The sequence below is a fragment of the Electrona antarctica genome (assembly GCF_951216825.1).
Source record: "Electrona antarctica genome assembly, chromosome: 17".
Classification (NCBI taxonomy): Eukaryota; Metazoa; Chordata; class Actinopteri; order Myctophiformes; family Myctophidae; genus Electrona; species Electrona antarctica.
Genome location: NC_136798.1, coordinates 19,397,252 through 19,422,267, shown reverse-complemented (window position 1 = coordinate 19,422,267; position 25,016 = coordinate 19,397,252). Strand labels below are relative to the sequence as shown.

At 43.5% G+C, this 25,016-nt stretch overlaps 1 protein-coding gene across 4 annotated transcripts in view; it reads right to left on the bottom strand.

Moving 5' to 3' along the window:
• col12a1b (collagen, type XII, alpha 1b) overlaps positions 1–25,016 on the bottom strand; it is a 158,628-nt gene that overhangs the window by 45,466 nt on the left and 88,146 nt on the right. For all 4 annotated transcript variants that reach the window (XM_079525500.1, XM_079525497.1, XM_079525498.1 and 1 more), the window contains 14 exons: positions 24,326–24,455; positions 23,901–24,040; positions 22,097–22,226; positions 21,762–21,901; positions 20,788–20,917; positions 16,169–16,311; positions 13,660–13,789; positions 12,058–12,200; positions 9,761–9,890; positions 8,313–8,432; positions 8,012–8,158; positions 6,404–6,520; positions 996–1,148; positions 462–536 (listed from right to left, as the gene is read on the bottom strand). In XM_079525500.1, coding sequence (XP_079381626.1) covers positions 462–536; positions 996–1,148; positions 6,404–6,520; positions 8,012–8,158; positions 8,313–8,432; positions 9,761–9,890; positions 12,058–12,200; positions 13,660–13,789; positions 16,169–16,311; positions 20,788–20,917; positions 21,762–21,901; positions 22,097–22,226; positions 23,901–24,040; positions 24,326–24,455 — 1,828 coding nt within the window. The remainder of the gene's footprint in view (positions 1–461; positions 537–995; positions 1,149–6,403; positions 6,521–8,011; positions 8,159–8,312; positions 8,433–9,760; positions 9,891–12,057; positions 12,201–13,659; positions 13,790–16,168; positions 16,312–20,787; positions 20,918–21,761; positions 21,902–22,096; positions 22,227–23,900; positions 24,041–24,325; positions 24,456–25,016) is intronic.

The following is a 25,016-nucleotide window of genomic DNA, read 5'->3' as shown; positions in this document are numbered from 1 at the left end:
CAGCAGTCTGGGGAGTTGGTGTTTGTGTTGTATCAGTGGATGTGGCAATACTTGTACAATGCGTAATCCAATGTACAATTAATATACTGTGGCTATAGCATGGCCAGAGACACAGAGCCTGATTTACTTTCAATTCAGGAAGTGAGTTTTTCTTTCAAATTCAGGAACTGCATTTTCAACACCAATCATTTTCACTCTGATATTCATCTGAGTGGAATGTTTTTTTTTATGTGTTTGCTCTTTTTCACGCCTCTCGATTTAGCACGGCTCTGAATCACATATATGTGGGACTGGGATCTCCACATAAATGACAGTATGAAGACTTTGGGGTTGTTAAAAGACTGTTCAATTTGCATAATTATGTAAACTGAAAGTGACCCATCCTTAGTATATGGGTGCAGTGATGCGTGCGTGCGTGCGTGCGTGCGTGTGTGCGTGCGTGCGTGCGATTTGTCTCTTACCTGCCCATGCAGGGGGGATGGTGGGTGGAGGGGGAGGAGTTGGGGGGAGGGTAGGAACTGGGGTTGTCATCACCACTAGGAAGACAAGGAGAGACATGTGGTGAGTTGAAACTACTACTACTACTACTACTGTACTACTATTATATAAACAATTGATATTACTTTGTATTAGTTTATTGTGTAACACAACGCGTTACCCCAAACAATTGCAACAATGTCTAAAGCCCAAATCACAGCGGTAGGGACTCCTTGGTACAAAACCGTTTTAAGGTCAACCACACCAATACAACTCATGAATGCATAAGAAAAATTACAAAATGTCACCAGACCTTTAACTCTTGAGAGCGCAAAATGAAACCAAATGGACCCTTATGGGTGGAACCTTATGGGTCCATTTGGTTTAATTTTACGCTCTCAAGAGTTAAATTATGGAGAGGGGTCCGACTCCCCGGACCCCCACTTTATGAACCAATGGCCTAGACTGGAGACAGATGAGGTGTCCCAGACCTCATCGGTCTCCAGGGCAGTACTTACAGGTCCTCTCCTTGGTGCTGACTCCAGGACCCTCCAGGTTGGGGGTCTGAACGAAAACGGTGGCTGTGTAAAGGGCGTCTGGGGAGAGTCCATCGAAGCAGTAGTAGGGTTTGCCTGCTGGGATGGTGATTTCATGCTGGCCTTTACTGGATGCTGCAGGAGACATGGGGGGATAAAAGGTAGATTGTGATCTACCAGTAGATCACAAAGACTGTACAGATAGACCACATGACATGCCCCTAAAAAAACAATTTAAATATGTTGGCTAAACTCACATTGCAATACTTTGTTTTCAAGAGTGTTGCGCACATACATCAGTAGCAATACAAAGTTGTATACAAGAAAACCCTTCCAATTCCAGCGCCCCCCTCCTTTTTTCCCATTCCAGTTTGTCCTATACTAGAATTTCGCCGCCCTTCGGGCGGCTCATCCTAGTTCCGTTGCAGCGCAATGGGAAGAAGGAAATTGCGAGATTTGACAGACTCCACTTCATGTTTCAGCTGTGTTTTTAAACCCAGTATTGTGCCCTTCACATGTATTAACGGATGGGTATTATTATTATTTGTTGTATTTTATTTTCACATCAAAGCAAATTAAATTAAATTAAAATAAGCACACATGAAACTGCTTTTTACTGTTTTTGTTTACTTACAATAAGTTACTGTTTTTGGAAACCAAAAGATGTTGAGAATGGAGCAGAACATACTGTAGTATATTTTTGTGGGGACCTTGACTGCATTATAGTAGGCCTACAATCTTTTGGATTGCAGTGACCCCACATTGTTTCTTCGGGAACAATATTTGTAGTTACAATGAGGGCTACATGAGCCGAAGGGAGAGAAACACGTCGCCTCTCTCCAGTCCGTGCGTATGCTGCTGCTGGTGGCTGAATAACAACGGATCGCATCGCTGACTGACATAAACGCACAGTTACAATTCAGAGGCACTTCAATAAGAAAACTCAACTAATAACGCTTGTGTGTGTTAATCTGCCCGATGCTGACGTTAGTATATAATGTTTAGATTGTTTTCCTCTTGTACATGCGTTTGTGGGCACAGTGGCAGGGGGTGAAAAGCCGATTTGTCCCATGGTGTGCACTGCGCAACTGTGCAGTGTAAAACATGCTGAAATCAAACCACACACACACACACACACACACACACACACACACACAGTCACTCAGTCACAAATCCTCCACAGTGTGATTACGTGTCTGCAGTGACACTGATGCGAGGTTCCAATGAGTCCGTGGTGTGGTGAGACTGGGAAAGGAATAATGCGCGGAAGAGCTTGGCATCCGACTGCGCGCGTTGTGTCGATGAGATGGGCGCGTTGGGAAATACCGCACCGAAGCACACTCGCCTATTAGTTTGCATTGCATTTGCACAGTGCGCTCAGTGCGATATTTCCGAACGTGGCCGTTGTGTGTGTGTGGGTGTGTGTGTGTGGCTGGCTGGCCTGTGTTTTGCTGCGTGGGGATCGCCATGTGAGGGGGCTAGCCAATAAGGGCCCGGTGTTGCATGTGGAGAATTGTGTAGGTTAGTGTGTGTGGTGTAGCCGAACGGGGTGGTGAGAACATGAGGGGGATGTAGCACAGCAATCGGTGACCCCTACATTAAGCTGTGTTGCTCCCAGCATGCAGTGCAAATGCGTGTTGTAGCAACCGTAGCCAATGGGAAAACAGGATGCAGTGTTGCCAGGTCCGCGAATTGTAAGCGAGTTGTAAGTAGCGTGTTGAATGGCATTTTTTCTGGGCTTGTTTTCATAGACCTGGCAACAAATTAGGCGGGGGTGTCGGTGCTTGTGGCGTGTTTGTGTTTATTATTGAGTGATATTGTTTGTGAGTCTGGACGGGAGGCGGCTTTAGTGGCAGTGCAATGACAATTTTTACGCGGGTGATGTTGAGTGTGGGCGTGCTGCGCGACATGAGGAGATAGCGGAGGGTCGACGCGGAGGGTAAGTCTGTGACGTGTTAGTGTGTTTAGTGGGTTGTTGCAGTGTGTGTTGCAGTGTGTCAGTGACGTAGTAGCTGGTGCCTTTTGTTCCTGGGTGCGAACAGCGTTTTGGGCACACCTTTTCAATTGTATAATAGATGTAATGCCATCGCCGCTATTCCAAAGCCCACTCATTTTTAAACTATTTTCAGCAATGCGATATAATAACGTTTTTGGTGGGAAGATCTTGTTGAGACGGTCATTTTAAAAGAAGTCAAAAAAGTGTGTGCACCCCTGGACTAGAGCTACTGATCATGCGGTTATTCAAACTAATGCATATTCAGACTGACTTGACTATTTAAAAAAATTGGAGCCACATCTTTAGGTGGTTATATGATTTCAAAGATGAAACACTTGGACACTGAAGTTTCATTCATACTTTATCGTATGACGGTGTTCGTTCGTTTCAAATAGCTGATATACAAGCTCAAGTGTCACAATGTTCTGTTTGGCTGTGTGTTAGGGCTTCGTAAACAAAGGTTTCACAGGTTATGACAAATGCCACAACATTTAAAGGCGTTGCATCATGTCAACATTTTCAGCTTGAAGATTATGCAAAAAAATATTGCGATTATCTCAAATAATTTGCGATTAGGCGATTATGTAACAATTGTGACAGGCCTAATCCCTACCTGCCTAGAAAGTGTTGACCCTCCACGTTGTACATCACATGGCTTCAGAATGATGTATAGCAAAAACAGCCTTCCTATTTATTCTGTGTGCTTGACTACAAACAAACACAGCAAGTATGTTTACTGCGGCGACAGCTGCTGTAGAGACCTACAACTCACAACAACAGAGCGAGGAAATGGAGGCGAGTGAGATGTCATCCCTCGTCGAACTGCCGGATCCTAGCTCCGCTCCGGTGAGGCAACGCTTTCAAAACACATACTTTAACGTCAACGCGATACGATCCAATTCACTTAATGGACTCTTAAATGGTTCTGGGAAAAACCCAGTTGCACCCATTCGGGGTCCAGTTCACTCTAATACAGTGACCCTCGTTCATCAAAATGCAAAGGGATTAGTTCTGTTGACAGAAGTTAATCCCTGAACATTTCAGCTCGGCATCAGGCGATACTGAAAACAGGAAGGATGCTGCATGCTTTCAATACGCTTTGACCCTGCATGACGGTGCCATTTTAAAGCTTTTCAAATATGGAGAAACAATTGATGAAGAGAAGCTCATGGCCTTGTAAGGCTGAATCACTCACTGCTCACTCTCCTCTACACCCAGTCATCTCAGCACCAATCTCAGACTGTTTGCATTCCATTTGAGAACAAACAGTTATTTGTTGACTGGAGTGGAGAGCACTGTCTGCTGCGTCTTAGAAGAGAGGTTGCCAGATTCCCAGGGGTATGAGTACTTCTGTCTCACGCTAGCAGAATCTGTCAGCCCATATGGGTAATGTAGTTACCATATAGATGTATGCATACAGTATGTACCGTATGTGTATGTATGTATATTAGTGCAGCTTCCTGTTGTTCTTTAATTGCTAACCCAACATCCGTGTGCGAACACGAACCACATGGATTCAAAGCCCCTCTGTTGGTAATTTAAAACGTAATCACAATTAAAAGCTTGATGGTGGGGGGCTTTCAAAGACAGCCACATCTCGCATCCTGCCGCGTACCGCGAACAATCAGGGAGGAGAGTGAGGATAAGCATTTGTCTATGAAAAGGTCTAGACAGTGGACAGTGGGAAGGGTCGTGCACGAAGTCGGCAGAAGATCTGATGCATCGCTGAGTACAGTAATGACATAATCTGGAGACGTGCCCTTGGAACATCTGCAGAGCCTCTCGTTGTGCAAATCACCTCAAACAAAGTCGCCTCCTATAAACGTCTGCCTCTGCTTGTGGTTACTGCCGTGACTATGGGCGTACACACGACGACAACACAGAGAGCTGCCAAGATAAAGGAAGCAAGTCTGTAAATGAGGTGTGTCGACCTTGTTGAAAGCAGGGTTTGTGTGGCTCTGTTGGGGCGTGATATGGATTTTCTGAACATGGTTTGGGGCTACGCGTCCTCATCGGCTATCGTCTGACGATGATTCTGGGCTTCTGGGCCAACAGTGGATAACAGGGCCGAGACTTCCTAAGTCGTGCGTCGGTCATCGCCCACCATGTTGGGTTTAAAACGCAGATGTGGCCTATCAGTGGCAGGGGCCCATGTCCAGAGCTTGGGCAGAGGCCTTTTGTGGCGGTTCTGGACAAACGTGGGTACGACCGACTTGACACCTTGCACTGCACTCCCTGTGGGGGTGTGGAAGGTGCGTGTCGAATTAGTAACATAAACTTTCATTGTTACGTGGGCGACACCCAGCTATACGTTCCATTAAAACCCGGCTCAGGCAACATGTCACCTCTTCTGTCTCTCTGACATCAAAGACTGGATGACACAGAATTTCCTTCAACTAAACCAGTCAAAAACAGAGATCATTTAATTCGGCCGCCCTACTTCATCCTCCCATTACACTCACAACTTGGTTCCCTTTCCACAAATGTCACACCTGCAGCCCGTAATCTCGGTGTGATTTTTGAAAGAAATATTGCAAAAATCAAGCCTTTCTTATCAGCTCCGGACCTCGAGATAGTCATACATGCCCTCATTTCATCACGCCTCGACTACTGCAGTTCCCTCTACTCCGGCCTTAGTAAGAAAATCACATCCCGCCTACAGTTAATCCAGAATTCTGCTGCCCGACTGCTTACCAACACTAAGAAATGGGACCATATTACACCTGTACTTGCGACTCTCCACTGGCTGCCTGTGAGTGCCAGATGCGACTTAAAATTTGTACTCATTATAAAGCCCTAAATGGGCTGGCCCCTACCTACATCCTCGAAATGCTGTCCCCACCAAAATCTGAACGCATCCTCAGATCATCGGATAAGGCCCTCCTTCAGGTCCCTATGACGAACCTAGTCACCAGAGGTGATCGGGCCTTTTCCGCCCGGGCACCTAGATTATGGAATGCTCTACCGGTGCATGTAAGGTTAGCACCATCTGTGCCTGTGTTTAAGTCACTTTTAAAAACTCACCTTTACCCTTTCTATAGGTGATTGTACATATCCAACTGCTGCTATTTGTCTTCTTTTCCTTTTGTGTTTCTCGTTTTCAAATTGCTTTTGATTGTGACTTGCTATATGTTGTTTTTTTAACCTTGTACTGTACAGCACTTTGGAACCTTGTTCTGAAAGGTGCTATATAAATTAAGTTCATTATCATTATCACTACGTGCTATCTCTGCATTTCTCTGTTGAAAGGAAAATGCATTGCCCACACAAGGACATTTGCATTTGACTTGGTGGTAGACCACATTTACTTATGACATTTATCTAAATTCATGAAACACTTTGATAGTGAAACAACAACTAATAAAAAGCCAGACTTAGCCAGACTTGGACTTACGGTTCACAGGGTCCAGTCTGATGCGATACGAAGTAGCTGCTCTGTGAGGAGCCCATTTGATGCAGAAGCGATCAGAGCCAACGTTCTCCGTTTCAATGTTGGTCACATTCAGGAAGACTGTGGACAGAAAAGTGGAAGGCTTAGGAAAGGGAATTAACATAATTCCTACACATTGTGCACTATTAAATTCCAATTTGTCATGATGACTATTCCATGACATAATGTCTATAGACAAATAAGTCAGTGGAAAGAAGTAGGATACTTGTACTGGATTAATGGTAGTATAAAGTTAGCTAGCCCCTCCTATAAACAGCTATAGTGTTTAATGTTTGTGTTGTCTGAACACAAACATTAAATGCCATTGACAATGAATGGAGAATTGTATGTGTTTGAGCAAATCGGCATGTAAGTCGGTGCGAACCCTTGGCCAATAAGGGACCACCATTCTTGATGATGATGTACGATGATGTACGATGATTAGAGCGCCCCTCACTTCACACGGGTGTGATGTTTTTGTTATATGTTAAAGCTCTATATTTCGATAGTAATCATCACTAGGATACCGATTTGAAACAATCAGGAGAGGGAACACCGCAGAGTTCATCTGCTCTGGGTAGCAGTATAGAGCACTGGTTCTCAAACTATTTCCTGTCAGGGACCCCCAAGTATCAATTGAAATTGATTTTCTGGAGTTGTGAGCTTCTAGATCTGCTAAAAGGGATTTCCACCACACATCGAACCGTTAACGGCAGCTGGTCACAGACAACTAAATGCTTTTTAGTCACGACTCTGATGAAGATGCACCTGGCATCAAAACGTTAATCTTTGGTAGTTTGGTATCTAGCACCTTGTAAATAAAAATCACACCGTGTGAAGTGAGGGGCGCTCTTATCATCATACATCAACACATTCCGGCCAATCACAATTGCCGTCCTCACCTTTTATCCTCAATAAGTACATTGCTCAGCCAAACAAATCATCGCCATGCGGTACACACAGACACACAGAGCTGGGCATAGGAGGGGCTAGCGCCCTCAAAAACGCATTTGACTGTGCGTGATGCTCCCGTGCTTCATCCCTTGAAATCTGCTATTTTGATAACATAATAGCCAAAGTATAACATTGGGTTAAAGTGGTTAAAATCATGTTCGTGCTAGTATTAATAATTTAGCTGGGAAACCCCTGGAACAGCTTCAAGGACCACACTTGTGCGGTAGAGCATCTAGCAACAGAGGATATGTTGATGACTGTGTTTTGTTACTGTATTTTGTGCACTGTTCCTGTGTATGACATAATGTCTGGCACGATTACTGTGACCAATGATTGTCTACATTAAATCCAAACCATATTATTTTTATTTTATTTATAGACGGGAGAGTAAGCATACACAGTCACATCCTCCGTGTTAATTCCATTTGCAACGCGTGTCCAAATGGAATTTGGTTACATTTGCACCATCTTGGAGTAAACTGAACGCTGAAGATTTTAGAGTGTAGACTAGGAACTACACAAACTGGCATCCCATTTGTGTCTGTGGGCAATAGGGATGTAACAAATAATAGCTGAAATAGAAAGCCAGTTGAAGGTGCTGTAGTGTACTGTACATACGCGTTGTTCCTTTTCCAACGAGTGCAGCGCTGGTGCCTCCAGTGTACTGCGCAAACACTTTCACATCGTAGGTGGTTCCAGGGTTGAGGTTCTGGAGGGTATAAGAGGTCACGTCACCCACAAACATATCCCGGGGTTCATCCTTGCCTGCAAAACACAACCGCAAGAAAGAAATCCGTCAAAAGGAGGTATACATCTGGATTACTTATTATACACAGGTATAACAGGTTTTTAACAGCTTTGTTGCCACAATATCCAGGGAGAATAGTCAAGTTCATGTCCTATGAAGTCAGCTGCTCACCCTCTGGGGAATAGATCAGCTTGTATCCAAGAATGGGCGCCGGCACAGGGTCCCAGGCCACGCGGAAGCGGGTGTACCACTCATCCGAGATGCGCAGGTTTCTGGGTTCCAACAGGCCCACTGTAGTGAGGCAGCAACAGAGATGATGCATGTCAACACATAATCAATCAGTCACGGCAAATAGCCTCATCAATGAGCAGGAAAGTAGGGGTGACCCCGCTCCATTTCCAGCTTAGCACCCCGTGGCACAACAACCCACTCAAGTTCAACACACTGTAAAGATTATCTGTCATTCTGTTTGCAAATAAAAGTCTTTAAAATGTATTCACCCGTTTGCCCAATTGCAAAAGAATTCCCTTAGTTCCAATGCAACTGAAACTCTTTAAAAAGAAAATTCTTAAAGCGGAGCTAGAAACAAGTGAGATCATCTTTCCACAGTTATTTTTATATATTCTTTTTTCTTTCAAGAATAAATAATCGAAAACAAGACTTTAACCCTATACAATATAGTGGAATTACTTATGAATATTTTCATAATGCAGCGTCTCCCTGGCAGCCAGTCAACAACATCCACTGATGCTGTTTATGAATGACACGATGAGAAATACATGTGTTTAGATTGGGTTTACTTTTGCGTGGCGTTGCCCAGGGAGCTGGGCAGTGTACTGCATTGTAGGTAGCAGCTATGGCCTTCTGCCCGTTCCAAGGAGCCTGGCACAACAGCGCCTAGCCCAGCGCCAGAAGAGAAAGACTCTCTATTGTTTGTGTGTCTCAGGGCTAATGCTCTCCAGCCACTGAAAGCTCTTCGGCGTTGGTCTACTGTGAGTTCTCGACGCCAGAAGCTGTTTGAACTGAAATATGCTGGCTCTGATGGAGTACACTGTAAATCTATTGTGAGATTGTTTTTCTTTTCCACTGAAAACATTCTCGTCTTCTTCGGGACTGCTGGTGTTGGTGTTGTATTTGGTTTTAGTAATGGTTTCTCCCAATATCTTAGTTTCTAACCCGCCCTACAGTAATGCAAGATTTATACTTGGTTGTGTACTGTGTTGCGTTTTCTTGTAGATTGGCTATTTTCGGTGCGCATCACCTGGAACGCAATTAGGTATAAAATCCTTTAAGGTGTTTATGGTCAAAGTATCCTGAAACCAGAAGGTCAATGTGCCGTACGTAAACTCATTTAGATAAACAGAAACTGTATGTAGTTTTAGTTTTTTACAGCACAGTTTGTATACAGCACAGACTGACCACTGTGCGTCCAGAAAGGTCCTTGAGCAAGGCATGTGGATCCAAATCGGTTCCAGAAGTGCTGCCATTTGGCTCCACACTCTAACCTAAATTACAGGCCAACTCTCGACTTCCAAAAAAACATAAAATGTTGGTCCTTAGACTCCAAGGTTATAACAAATCTCAAAATAACCCTTGTACTGTATTGTCTTTAAGTGTACCTGTGCGCCCATTTCCATTGAGTGTTCCTCCTGGCCCTTCAGCGTACATGGCTTCCACGGTGATGTTGTACGGAGTGTCTGGGAACAGGTTCTGCAGCATGGCATTGTTTCTGTTCCCTGGAACCACAGCCTGAGGGAACCAACAAAGACACATGAACTCGACAGCTTCAAGAAGATGGCTTTAAGGCAGTGGTTTTCAACCAGTGGTTAAACTATTGTTAAACATCTGCATTACTAAATTTAGCATAAACAATTAGAGAATGTGAAATAATTCTTATTTTGACCAACGTTTACCTGTTATCTCTCCCATGGTACCAACATCAATACAGCATGGAATTGTGGACAAAATATTATCCAACGACAACAAAATATTCTAAATTTTGAGTCTGAGAGGCAAAATCTCATCAAATGGTGGTCCGTGGCTCAAATGCAGAATAAATAATGGGCCGTGATATGAAAAGGGTTGCAAACCACTGCTTTAAGGGATAGATTCAGAATACTACGCCCCCAAACGTCTCCCTGGGAATAATAAAATACGTATGTAGCCGTCCGTCAATCGATCAACAACTAAATAACTAAAAACAAACTACAAAAATGTGTATGACACAGCTGCTAATTGTAACCGTTACAGTATGTACTAATAAAAACTTTTTCCCAGACCCTTCAAATGTTATATATCTCTCGCGGACATGCTGTGAATCTCCATTACGACGAAGAATCCTTTCATCACCCTTTCCTTGGCTTCAATTACACACACACACACACACACACACACACACACACACACACACACACACACACACACACACACACACACACACACACACACACACACACACACACACACACACACACACACACACACACACAGGTGTCTTGCTAACGAGCAGAGAGGGAGCACAGCTGGGCTGTCGCGCCTCCCCTGTGTTGGTCCAACTCGTTATGTAAGCACATTAATAACATTCAAACAGTCCCCGATGAGTTTTGATCGGTCTCTGCCTTTAACGAGGCATGGCAATTGGCCATTAATCTAAATGAGTCAAGAGAAGGCTGACAATTGGGATTTCTGCACTACATGCTTTGTTTGCAACAGATTGCCTGAAGGCTATTTACAGTACTAAAATGTACAATACAAAGATCTCAATATCTGCCTGATGAAGACCTAAGGGTCAAAACGTTGCGCCAGTAAAAGTACGTTATTTGGAGCAATAAAACTGATGCCACCGAGAAACACTGCCGCCTGCCACGGGTACTCCGCGGATGATGCTGCTGCCGGAGAATGCCCTCCCTCTCCCTCTCTAGCACTGCTGATCAGAGTAGTACTGTACGTCAAATAAAGCTTGGCCAATGAAATCCGGATGTTACATTATGTGATATTCTTTGCAATTATACTGTACGTCTGGTTGGGATGAAGCATTGCCTTAAAGGGGCATGAAACCTGAGGCTGATTGTTTGGTTTGTTTTTCCAGTTCAGGTTATAACGCAGCTGCAGCCACAGCTTAATAAAGGGTGTGTTTAGGTGTGACCAGAGCCATGGGTGTACCAAAATGCAAGCACAAGGCAGGAATCTCACACAGTGGATTTGTTTTTAAGTATGGATGATTTGATTTGATCATGGTGTACTACTAAGTTATGCAGCCTGACATGTTTTAAACTGAAACTACAAGATCAGCCTCTGCCGGGTTTCATCCCCTTTCGCCTGTCTCATTATCTACAGACAAGTCCATGACATGTTGTCATGGACTTGTCATGGACTTATTTATCCACAGCATATACTGCACCATTATTGGTTAGAGATTTATGATGGACATTTCATTTTGGAACTAAATTATTGTTTTAAGGAAAGGGGTTTTATTAGCTGTATGTTAGTGTCACATTATGTCATGAGTGCACCCTCGGGTGAATTCTTTACATACTTGGAAAAACCTAGTGATGGGATTATCTTTTTCTCAACATACTTAAATGATCTACTGTCCCTTACAAGTCCTATAATTAGTTTAATGCAGTGCCATCAATCATCATTCTAGTCAGAGTGTACGTTGCTTTTTTCAAATGATGGACGGCAAACGGTCAAATGATCAACTGGACCAGTAGTCTGTTCTCTTATTTTGTCAAAAATAATCGTTTTTAGGTGTTCTGACCTTTTGTGCAGTCAATCTTTTTGTGAGAGCATGCACGCTGGTGTCACTTTTTTCAAATGGTGGAAGAAGGTCTACAATTGTCACGATCTGAATGTGCACTCACATATTCAATGATAGGGTCTCCAGTCATGGGTGGGCGTAGTAGGCGATACTCACATATTCAGTGATGGGGTCTCCAGTCAAGGGGGCGTAAGCGATCCTGTACTGCGTGACCGGGCCCTCAGCGTGGTCCCAGCCAATGGTCATGGTGCTGGTAGTGGCATCAAACACGCGCAGGTTCCTAGGGCCAGCGCGGGGCACTGGGACAAGGACAACTCTCATGAACACAGTGTAAGCAATTTGACTGAATGGATGTATGAAACTGCAACATCTTTTCATCTAACATCTAGTCATTTAGTATTATCTTGTAGTAGTATAAAACTGTATGCTATATATTTCCAGTTTAACTCACTGACCGCCACAAAATAAAACTGCCACCATAGACTCTCGTTCCATTTTACTTGGAAAACAAGACCCAGTCCCACAAAAATAGTTAGCGAGAATCGGCTAAAGCTAATGTGATCATCATCTATTTAAGAGTCTTCAGAAGAATTAATATTTTAACTCTGCGGTAGTATTGAACCACTAACATTGGCGGCAGCTCAATCTGAGCCGTAATTCAGAGAAAAACGGCTATAATGATCTGCGGCCCCAGCATTGTTTGCAGGCCTCCATCTTTGGGAGGGCAAAACACAGCGAGCTGAGAGTTGCCTATAGCGCCCGGGAGCCCTGCTTTTTGGAAAATATTCGCAAGACGATTATGAGTTAATATAAAGCCCCAAAACACGATAAAGACGTTATTGGTGCCCTGGGAGTTCAATAAAAAGACGTTAAACAGAAATGAGTATCGTGCCTGTCACAGACATGCGCAGAGCAAGTTCAGTCAGGAAAGTTCAGTCAGGAAATCACATGATTCACTTATCCAATCACACACTAATTCCATCTTCATACCGGCTATTTAAGAGAGAAGTTTGCACTGCTCATCCTGCTTGCTTGCTGCTGCACACTGATACTGCTGCACTGCTGTCTGCTTAAAGGACCACTTTTAGCTGTCACCTGACTAGCCAACCTGTCGTGTCTGGATGATGTTTGTGACCATGAACTGATTTGTATATTGACTATATTGGAGTTGTTTTTTATTTGTTTTGTTTTGTTTTGAATGTTCTTTGGTTGTCTTGATTTGATTTGTGTTGTTTTGTTCTTTTACTTCTACATTTGTAAAAAACAAAAAAATGAATTCTTCCCCCTTCCCCCTGAGATCCAGAGATGTGCATCCATGCGTGAAATCAATGCTAATCCCAGAGACACAAAAAGCTGACAAGTCAGGATTTCCATCGTTAAGCACATCAGCGTGATTACCGCCGTGCTAACATCTGTGAGGCCCATGGAGAACGCCGTAAATTTGTATTTAGACTATTTATGCATAATATATGCTTGGACCATACGCATGGAACACTTTTGTTTTCGTACAAACAAACCTGAAGGACAGGTTCAAGAAGTGTTCATCTGAAGCCACGAGAAAAGCGAGGCATGGACTTGCACCAAAGATTGTGCAACTCCGTGCTAGTAAAGTGTTCCTAACACTCTGCACACTCAAAACGTTGCTCACACACACACACACACACACACACACACACACACACACACACACACACACACACACACACACACACACACACACACACACACACACACACACACACACACACACACACTTACGCGTTTTGCCATCATCCGCGGCAGGCTCTCCCTCTCCATCAGCATACAGAGCAGTTACTTTAACATTGTAGGGTGTGTCCGGGATCAGGTTGTCCAGGAAGGCATTGTTGATACTTCCAGGAACCAGAACCTAGCAGGACGCATGGACACTAGAGTGAGCTCAAACGTTGACGTGTGCATGTCTTTTTTTTTATCAGTACTTAATATTTTCATGAAGTTCGTACAGCGCACACTTTTGTTACAGTATTTTGCTCGAAATACTACTCGGAAATCAGTTCAAATCACTACCTGTAGTGCATTTCAAAGTTGACCTATTTACCGATGCTTACGAGACCCTTCGTGCATACGCTACATATGAAACCTGCAGCTGTAATGTACATGATGACCTCACTGCTAATCCCGCTGTGCTCTCTGTCATCTCTCCGGGTTCGCCGTTGCCAAAAGACTAGCCTCTGAATACTAACAAAGCCGCGCGAGGTTTGGCCTTAGACCACCAAACAAATCATTCATTCAGCGAAGGGAGGCTGACTGATAAACAGTTAGTGTTACGCTGCGGCTGGTGGAGTGCGCGCGCGTCACTGTTTGTGTGGGGATGTCATCGACTCCATGTGAGGGGTGTTTGATCGAGCACGTCTCGGCACGTAGCTCACCGCGCGGTCTGACTAAACAACACGTTTTTTTTTGTTTTTCTTTTATCACCGGGATTACCATGTCCATCTTCTGTCCTGTGCTTTAAGACAATGTGGGCCATAACACCAGGGCCCTTATCTTACGTCATGAGAAAAGCATCTGCTTGTTGAACTGTGGTCGGCTTCTCGCTGAGGCACTTGTTGGGTTTTGGACGTGTGTAGTGCTGGGTACTGTGGCTTTGTAAACAGGCTCTGATTGACTGATTTCTGTATGTATACAATAGGAAAGAATGGGATTGAATCCTAGGGATTGAATCCCATCATCATTGCCTTCTCTCCTGTGTCTCCCGTACTGTGTTTTGCCCTCAGCGTTACTCTCATATTATTTCAGAAGACTGCAGTAAAGCTGAATTCATACTTGATATTTTCTGGCAAACAACAAAATATGTTCTTTTCAGCAAGCAACATTGTCATACTATGCGGGGTATGAATTAAGGGGTGTGAGTTATAGGAGTCCAGATTAGGGGTGCAACAGTTATTTGAACTAATGTATTTAAATTTTGATTTATCAAAAAGAAAATCACGATTTAACATTATTTGATTATTCAAAAAGGTATCGATTGAATAATATCTGAGAAAATAGTTGCAGCCCAATAAACAAACTTTTTAGGGCGAGACTCACGTTTTGTCTCCCTCACAGCTTTACTATCAGGAACAGAACAAGAAACATCTAGAGAGAAATGGAACTGCCAGCATTCCTCTGATGAAAAACGGATGACGGGACAACAACGGTAGTGAAGATAAAAATCCATCCATCGCGAGAGAAAACAAATATAGGAAACAGTGACTAGGGGGATACTGAACTCTACGGTGCCTATCGATACACAGCTGCATCAAAGACGAGCCTAATCACAAAAACTGGCTCATTAGCTTCATATTACGGGGCCTGTGGCCTCAAAACTTCAAAACATAGGAACTTTTTGCTGATGCCTGTCACAGAAGTGTGTGCGTGTGTGGTGAGCACATTTTCCAAACTCCAGTCGCAATGATTGGTGGGGAAATTCGCCCTGCTCGCTTCCCCCTGAGATCCAGAGATGTGCATCCATGCGTGAAATCAATGCTGATCCCAGAGACACAAAAAGCTGACAAGTCAGGATTTCCATCGTTAAGCACATCAGCGTGATTACCGCTGTGCTAACATCTGTGAGGCCCATGGAGAACGCCGTAAATTTGTATTTAGACTATTTATGCATAATATATGCTTGGACCATACGCATTGAACACTGTTGACTGAATCTCTCACTAATTCTGCATATTAAATCCATGTTTGTTTTCGTACAAACAAACCTGAAGGACAGGTTCAAGAAGTGTTCATCTGAAGCCACGAGAAAAGCGAGGCATGGACTTGCACCAAAGATTGTGCAACTCCGTGCTAGTAAAGTGTTCCTAACACTCTGCACACTCAAAACGTTGCACGCCAACAATGAGAATGCCCAAATACACTTTGACTTTCCCTTCAGTGGTCTCACGCCACTTTCACCACTTAAGCCCTTCATTGACACAGCGAACAGCGAAGACAGCAGATCTACAAGCCCACAATGTGTTGCGTCACAGCATGTTGTAAGCTTGTGGATCTGCAATTTTCACTATTTGTTTTACCTAATAAAAAAAAACGTCCAAAAACGTCCTGCTTATCTCCATCCGAGGGTTAGGGAGAGTGCGAGCATGCAGGGAGGGACTCCCCCACATCCTGAGGGCACATTCTATCTCTAATAACAACCTGTGTGTTTTTACAGACAGACAGAGAGACAGAGAGAGAGAGAGAGAGAGAGAGAGAGAGAGAGAGAGAGAGACAGACAGAGGGTAACTGTGTGACTCACAAACTCGGAAGGCTTGACTCCTGTGGCTGGCTGGTAGGAGACGCGGTATTGCTGCACCTGGCCCGTGGCGTGCTCCCAGCGGACATTCAGGCTGTTGGTGGTTGGGTTGTACACCTTGATATTCTTGGGCGGTGTGCGTGGCACTGAATAGGTCAAAGTCAGGGGAGAAAGATTCAACTTATTGATTTATTTATGTATTGACACATCACATGATTACAGAGGTAAAAGCTCTCAACATTTGCAGTTACAGGAAGTGTTATAATGGGCAAAGGAACACAAATAACAGGAAGGCATGGTCAATTCAAATATCCAATATCACAATATACACACTGCAAGGTGCATGAAAAAAAAAAGATAAATAGTGTTACGGAAGACAGAAATGTTTCCTGCATTGTAATCAAATAATCTATCATCCCTGGTTAAAGTGGCTAATATTTGTTTTGTAAAAAATAGGCAACCATTTTCAAAACTTTCTAAAAATGTCCATACATTTTCCAAAAATATCACAATGTGATGCACTGTGACACGCACTGAAAATAGCAGATCCAAAACCTCACAATGTGATGAACGCACCGCAATGTGACAAGTTGTGAGCTTGTAGAAGAGCAGCTATTTTCGCTATTCGCCGTGCAACGAATGACATACAATAGGGTTTAAGTAGTTATCCATGATTAAACATGGGGAGAAGCTATCTCAAATGCTGACAGCAGCAAAAGTATCCTGCAGGAAAGTCATTTTATAGCATCTATGTGGAGAACACGTAGAGAGAAGTAGCACAATTTTGGCTTTATGCAAAAGCCTCTAAACTTCCCTTTTAAACCAAAACAGATGTGCATATTTCCCTGGTGTTCAGCGTCTTAGCCCAATAAAAAGAGATGTTGTAGGTAGTAGCAGACCTAGATGCCTCCTTCATGAGAGAAAAAACCCTAAAAGTATAATCACTTTACTAACAGGGAGGTGGAGATCCCATATGTCTATTGGCATGCTGCTCTAACTACCCGAGTACTGAAAGAAAGGATGACGGACTGCAATTCAAAAGTTGATGATCTCCACTTACAGAAGAAGTACTGGTGATCTAGAGGCAGGAACTTAGAGGAATTTAATAATCTCATTTTTCAATAACAAAAATGAACCCTTGTCTTTTCTCCCTCCTAAAAAATATTTGCCCTAATTTAGTATACCAGGATCTACTGTATGCATAGGTCTACAGTATGCTAATGTAGCAATACCGTAATCAGTAATAATAATCATCCCTAAATGTTTGATCCCCAAGCGCACCGGGACGAAAACAAAGAAGCCAGTCACCTCCTCATTGACCAAAGTGATTATCGCAACCAGTCCAACAACAGAGCACAAGAAACTACCACAACTTTCATCAGTAAGCTTCAAAAAGACAGAAAAGGCAAAAACATTGCCTTTGTATTTTTTTCCTTTTTATGGTAGTGTGGATGGGATAAGCTTCTTGGATGACTGGAGTCATTACTGCTAATTTAAAGACCATACATTGCACCTTAATTGTACTACTGTAAATATGTTGGACGGAGATGGAGTGAGTATATCCCTGACAGGTTGGTGGAACCTGTCAGGGATGTGATTTTGTGGCCTTTGCTTGGGAATGTATTGGTTGCGAATGTCCATGCACGCAACCAATCAACTGATCTTTTGGTAGATCAGTCAGGCACAAATTCCTCATATTTGGGTTGCTATCCAAGAACATCTCATCCAGATAAGATCTGCAGTAAATCAGCTGTGCCTTTATAGTGAAAAAATAAAATAAAATAAAAGAATAAAATAAAGGATAAAGACATTGGCATGTTTCACAAAATGTTCCCTTTAGCAGCTTTCAATATTTGCTCCACTAGAGTTGTGGAGACTATTGTGGTTTCATTATGCACCATGAGCTTGGCACCACAGTTCTAATTATTACTACTTTGGAATTAAGTTCTGCTGACTGGTCATGGCAAGCCATTTGGGGCAGGAACAAATTGAATTCACAAAATCAGATGTCAAGACTAAAAGACATGGCAAAACAACAATGGAAGAGTTCATTTCCAAAATACCACATGTCCATTTTGGGGAAGAAATAAAACTTGAAAGCCTGGGGGGGGCTTTCATTTTTTAGCAGAATGCGAATGAAAATAAAAGCCTGCATGGGTACCGAGGCTAAACCTTCTGAAGAGCAGGAATGGAGAAAGTAATAGATACCTGGGTGCTTTGTCAGTACTCTAGTTATTAGTTTATACTGCAGTGGTAACCAACCTTGTCAAGCCCAAGAGCCCATTTTATTCCCAATTGTAAGCCATGATCTACCACCAGGCCTGGAATTTCATCCTTTTAGGGGCAAGGCCACTTGGCCTTTAGTGTGGTCAACTTTTTAAGGGCACAAGGCCAAGTGCCAGGGCATGAAGGCCATCAATTAAAAAATGATTTTCCGATGAACATTGGTTCAGAACAGTGCTTCTTAAATAAATAATCACAGCTTTAAATAACAAAATATAAGTAGCTACTGTTAAAATATTGTAAACATGTTTTGGGGACCCAGTCCAGAGATGAAAATCATAATGAAATGGCCTGTCAGGCTGTCACCCTAGGCTAATTAATATAAATTTAATTTGGGGGTCCTTGAAATTTAAATGGCTGAGGATCATTGGGTTAAACTGTGAGTTAATTCACATAAAATACAATGACAGCCTACATAACTTTTGAATAAGGGCTTGGTTTAGAAAAGCCTATATTTTGTGCTAAACTAATATATTGAATAACATGGCATTGTAGAGAGGTTAGTGACAGATAAGATAATTTCTCCATTGTGGGGCTGCACCGCTGCAGGACTGAGGACTCTGCAGTAAGTCAACACAAAGTGAAAGTGCAGCTTCAAATCAGTTTTTTGTTCTTACCTGGAGACAGTGTGTGCTGTGCACAGGGGAACAATTGTTTAATTATATCCATGGTGTCTTTCTGTCGCTATCCATAATGCGACGCAAAAGTACATTTATGTTTGTTTTGGTGGGCTAGATAGATTCGGTAGATCTCCTCCTTGTATGGACAGCCACGCTGTTTCGCATTAGACAAAAGGAAATCAGCTGGACCATGTCCGACCAACGTTAATACATGTGACGTAGGACCGCCACACTGTCGCAACTGTAGGAAACATTGTTTTGTTTTGAGTGATAGTTGCAGTTTGACCGGATAGCTAGATTAGCTACACTAGTAGGCAGCGTGTGGGCTAAATGCCCTCTGTTTACTCTGTCAGTGCGTGTATGTGTGGCGCGGAGGAGGAGGCGTGCGGGTGTGTGTGTGTGTGTGTGTGTGTGTGTGTGTATGCGCGCGTCATGACGACCAGCGGCAGCGGGGGTAGTTATTAAGGCAAAGTACCGCAAAATAATCAAACCACTTTGCAAATGGCAACACAACTACAACACATATTTGTTCTGCGCGGGACGCGAGGGGAACATTGGTTACCGTAATGACTGGAAAATTGCGATAAACGGTAAAATGAACTTCTGTGGGCGCCGGTCGGGGCACCACGGCCACTGTGGCCGTATGGGCATATACTTTTTCGAGGGGCACACGGCCAAAGAGAGGGGCAACGACGGCCATGGCCGCCGTGAAATTCCTGCCCTGTCTACCACTAAAATAGGCTATGTTTAAAAAAACACTTTTTGACAGGCTCAATGCATGTGCACACAAACACTATAGTTTAAATAAGAATAAATACTGATAATCAATGCCAAAATATTAAGACAAATGTATTTTTCCATAGTCAGACTGCTTGCTATAGGTAGTAGTGAGTGAGAGGCTGTTTAGCTCTGTGGGTTTTTAGTTGTGCATCACAAGTTCACAACGGATAGCGGTCAAACAAGAGAACAAACAAACTCTGCAGTTGATGACTCGATACACATGTCTGGGGCCATCACTGCGAGCTATTCAAAATCCACATTCTGTGTATTGGTAGTGATGGCTGGCTGCCTGTCAGTCTGACACCCGCTCACTCCGGGATCTACTTGAATGGTTCGTGCGAGCTACTGGTAGCTCCCGAACCCCTGGTTGGTTACCCCTGGTTTATAGCAACATTTACAGTAGACCTCAACGTTTCTATATGGGATGAGGAGAGATAATTGCTAATCAAAGGGTGCAACGCACCTACAGTATACACTACCTTTTATGTCAAGCAACTGGTCTGAACTAAGTGCATCAAAAATATTGAAGCTCCCAAGGAGGATTTATGTCTGATATTTACTAAAGTTATACCACTAAAAGCTATAGAAAACCAAACAAAAGATACTATGCCATCCACGAGTCCACGACTGCACCAGTAATACTTTTGGCAGCCTGGCAGGACAGGAGCAGCTCAGTACACTGCCTCCAAATTGGAGGAGTTACAGAAATGAGCAATCTGAAAATAGCACATTTACTATAGAGGAATGAGAGAATGGCAAGCTTGTGTCAGTAGCGTCAGTCCAGCTTAAAGTATCAAAATCATATAAAAAAATATATATTGATACTTATACAGTAACTATTTGCAGACATGAGCCACAGCCAAAAGACCTCACATACAGTGTACCTACTGTAACATAGCAACACAGGGACAGATAGGAAAGACGGAGGTCATGACTTACGTGTCTTCCCATTCTCCGACTGACGCATGCCCTCTCCCTCTGGGTAGACGGGGACAACTGTTACAGTGTACGGAGTGTCTGACAGCAGGTTCCTCAGGATGGTAGTGGTGGTACCACCAGACACTTGCTCCTGTTAACAAAGACATAATTGTGTGGCAATATTATCAATACAGCATGGAATAAGACATCCATACTGTGTCACTTATATGGTAGCTATGTAACACTTACAGTATGATGCTGCCAAGAGTTTGTCAAAATAAAGGCGCTAGAGTGCCAAGCAGATGAGGCAGATTTTACTCTGAAAAGCCCCACCTTCATATAATCTTCCATTACTACCTTGCGCTGTCAAGTCTCATGTCTCTTTAGAAGCGTTTATATTCCAAACGAGATGCTTGGTTAAGTCAGAAATTAGGGCAGAACATTGCCGTTCTGCGATGTAGATTCAGAGATAATAGATAATAGTTTTGTCGGCCCGTAAACAAGGAAGTGAATGATGTGCGAATGCACAAAACATGTCCAGGAGCACTGAACAAGGTGTTGCCTAGCAACGGGAGCTGTAAAAAAATGGATTACAGTGATCCCGTTTTATATAATTAAAAAAGACCTAAAGATGCCTATACACCCCATGTTTTTGACGCCTATACACCCCACGTTTTTTATTGAGAGGACGTGTGGAGAAGTCTTTAGCACAAAAGGTGGTAATACTGTACTTTCACCATGAATCAACTAATATATTTGTCATTATAGGCAAACATTTTCAAACAAATCTAAAAATGGTTCAACAGCTCACATGGCAACTCATTGTGAGCTTTTAGAATTCTATTTTCTCCATTTGTCATACGGCGAAGTAAATAGGGTGTAAGTGGTTAAACACAGAATGGAAGTTATAATTCAACTGTAAGGATATGTGTGTGATGTAACGGTAGGGCTAATCGGTTAGTTCTGAGGTAAACAAAGACAGTTTGAAGTCTCACCATGTCCTCTGCTCCGCCCGAGGCGGGGACGTAGAAGAGACGGTACTGACGTACGTTTCCTTCCGCTGGTTCCCAGCGCACCTTCAAGGAGCTGGTTGTGGGGTCGGTGACCTGCAGATTCTTAACCCCACCCAAGGCCTCTGACAAAGACATACAATCGTTGTTTCAGCATTCCGAGTTGTGACCAGACCCAGGTCAATGAGTTTGTAAATACACCGTAAAATCATGGGTCTTACTTTAACTCTGAATGTGTACAAATGTATCCGTATAAGGTGAGGAGGACCCGTAGTCAGCTAAAACAAATCACGATGTACAGCTGTTCTGTTCATGCTTACTTGTTTTCCCGTTGTCAGACGAGCGCTTGCCCTCCATATCGGGATAAACGGGAACCACGGTCACCTTGTACTCGGTGTCTGGCTTTAGGTCTCTCAGAACCGCGTTAGTGGACATCCCAGACACCTGAGCCTAATGAAAAGAACCGCGTTAGTGGACATCCCAGACACCTGCGTCTAATGAAAAGAAAATGGCATAATGAATGAACTGTAAATCTTGTCACAATTTCCTGTCAGTCTGGCCTGTGGCTACAGTTTCTAATTTTGGCTTTGGTTGTAAAATTGTCTATACAAAATACAGACGTGGTCTGCAAACACTATCATGCCTCCATTGGACATTTTTATTGAATCACCACCAAGCTCTTCCTCAGACTTGGTGTTCGAAACCTCACCTTTCGAGGTAATTTGAACTTTTCCGTTTCCATGCACTTCTGTCCTGCACTTCGTATTTTATCATTTAGATGCATGTGATTTGTAAACCTTTTTGTAAAACATTGTCACAATCAGCAAATTGTCTACAGAAGCCACTAAAGCCAGGATTTGACTGGGGGTTAATGGGGGATGTGGTATGAAAACGGTTCACTGACGTATTTCTTTAGATGTGTCCTCACTATCAGTGTTCACCTTAAAAGGTGCTGTAAGTGATATATTTTGGTTAAAAGAAAAAGAGTACTGTTAAAAGGTTAAAGCTCTATATTGGAATTGTAATCACTGCTATAGAGTGCTTGTCAATAACAGGACACAGTGGACAGACGTCCACTGTGTCAAGCACTTAATGAACAGGAAATAAATGTTCATTTGGGTTACACATTTCATCCAATCAGAACCCCACAAAGATCATGCTTGTGTTCCAGTTCATTTATTTGTTTGATCACTTCTAACTTCACTCATTTAACTTAGATAGAATTTTATGTAGACATAGCACTCTATTAGTGTACTGTATACGCAGAACGAAAATACATTGCATGGATGCAACTGGGACGTATCCTCAGTGATGTATCCCAAGGTCATCAGGGTTTCGGGGTGTCCCAGCCGGGGTGATCAAGTCCCGACTTATGTCCCAGTAACTACCCTCGATCAGACCCACTAGGGAAAGACCAGGGCCACACAATCCGTTGGAACCACTCCGGAACTACTATGCCAGGACTGAGAGGTACAATTCTGGCATGTGGAGGGACTCCAGGGGTTGACTCCTGTACGGGCCCCTCCTACGTCTCAACAGGTCCACTCCTGCTCTTACCACGAGTACAGCGAGGACCTGTGCGTTGCACCAGACTCCCAGCACCAGACACTTCATTCAGGAGTGGTGGATTCTTGAGCCGCAATGGTTCTGCAGGCTCCACCTGGGCAACGGTAGCACTGCAGGCTCCACTTGCGGCTCGAATGGCCCTCCTAAAGGCCTCATGGAAGGTTTTTGGGCTTCCTCCTCACGGAGGATGCAGGCTGGGGCGCTAACCCATAATGCTCCCGGCTTGCCGTCTACATTCCGGCTGTCACGCATCTCTCCGGTGGTCACCAGACTATACCTGGTTGTCACATAGTCTATTCCTATGTATTCCCTATGTATTTGATGTAACCACGTTGTAACCACGTTTTTGTTCTTACTTACTGTAAATCGGTCTGGATTAAGAGCGTCTTCTAAATGCCTAAATTGTAAATTGTCATCACTTCTAACTTCACTCATTTATCCTGTAACTTGTATGAGTTCTCTCCACAAATTGGGTTAAATTGGAAAATGTTTTTTTTCTGTTTGGTAAAGAGCTGGAGAGACGGGGAGACCTCAGAAACATGACACAATGGTAAGTACCATGACTTCGGGTCCTCCAGCGAGGGGAGCGTAGATGACGTTGTAACTCCTCACGTCTCCCTCGGCGGGATCCCAGCGCACCCTCAGAGAGTTGACGGTGGGGTCGGTCACCTTCATGTTCTTCACTGCACCCAGGGGCTCTGCAACGGCGGAAGGAAAACAATGTTCATGCACGTTTTTTTGGAAAAGATTTTTATTGATTTTTTTGGTATAAAAGTTGTAGTCAAGGTAAAATAAAAATACATTTTAATTAAAAGGTGATAATTTAAAAAAATGGCCATGACCCTATGTTTGGGAAACACTGTGAACAGTACATATCTCAGTCAAACATTTAGCCTACAACAACAGTGACTCGACTTTTCACTGATGTGGGTGCTGGATGATGCCCATCTTACGAGCACCGCTGGTGGTGGTGAGTCACTCACTTGTCTTGCCCTTCTCTGACTGGCGAATGCCCTCCACATCTGGGTAGACTGGCACAACTGACACGTTGTAGACGGTGTTGGTATTCAGGTTCTTCAACACGGTGGTGGTGGTGTCTCCGGACACTAGGTCCTGTTCAGCAGAAAGGATTCTTTTTTATTTATGTATTCATGATATTTTTTTTACCAGCTGCTGTGTAAGCACAGCTGGTCTATGTTCTCTCTGCTTGGCTTTCACACCCACTCGACCTATCTTTCTCATCGGCTGCTGTATTGACTACCTATCGTCCTGATTGGCACTTTTTGCCTCTAGCCGACCTCTCAGAGTGAGTGAGTGAGTGAGTGAGTGAGTGAGTGAGTGAGTGAGTGAGTGAGTAAGTGTGTGTGTGTGTGTGTGTGTGTGTGTGTGTGTGTGTGTGTGTGTGTGTGTGTGTGTGTGTGTGTGTGTGTGTGTGTGTGTGTGTGTGTGTGTGTGTGTGTGCAGCTGGTAAAATATGACTATGTCATTTTGGGCTTGTTGGTGCGCTAGCTTTGAGGCTTTTCGTAAACACAAACATTGTCTTAACACAAACATTGATTTGAATGCCATTGATAATGAATGGCCAGCTTTGAGTGTTTTGTTAAATACAAACATTGCGTAAACACAAACACATTGAAGACGAAGGTGAGGACGCAAATTGTGATTGGCCCGGAA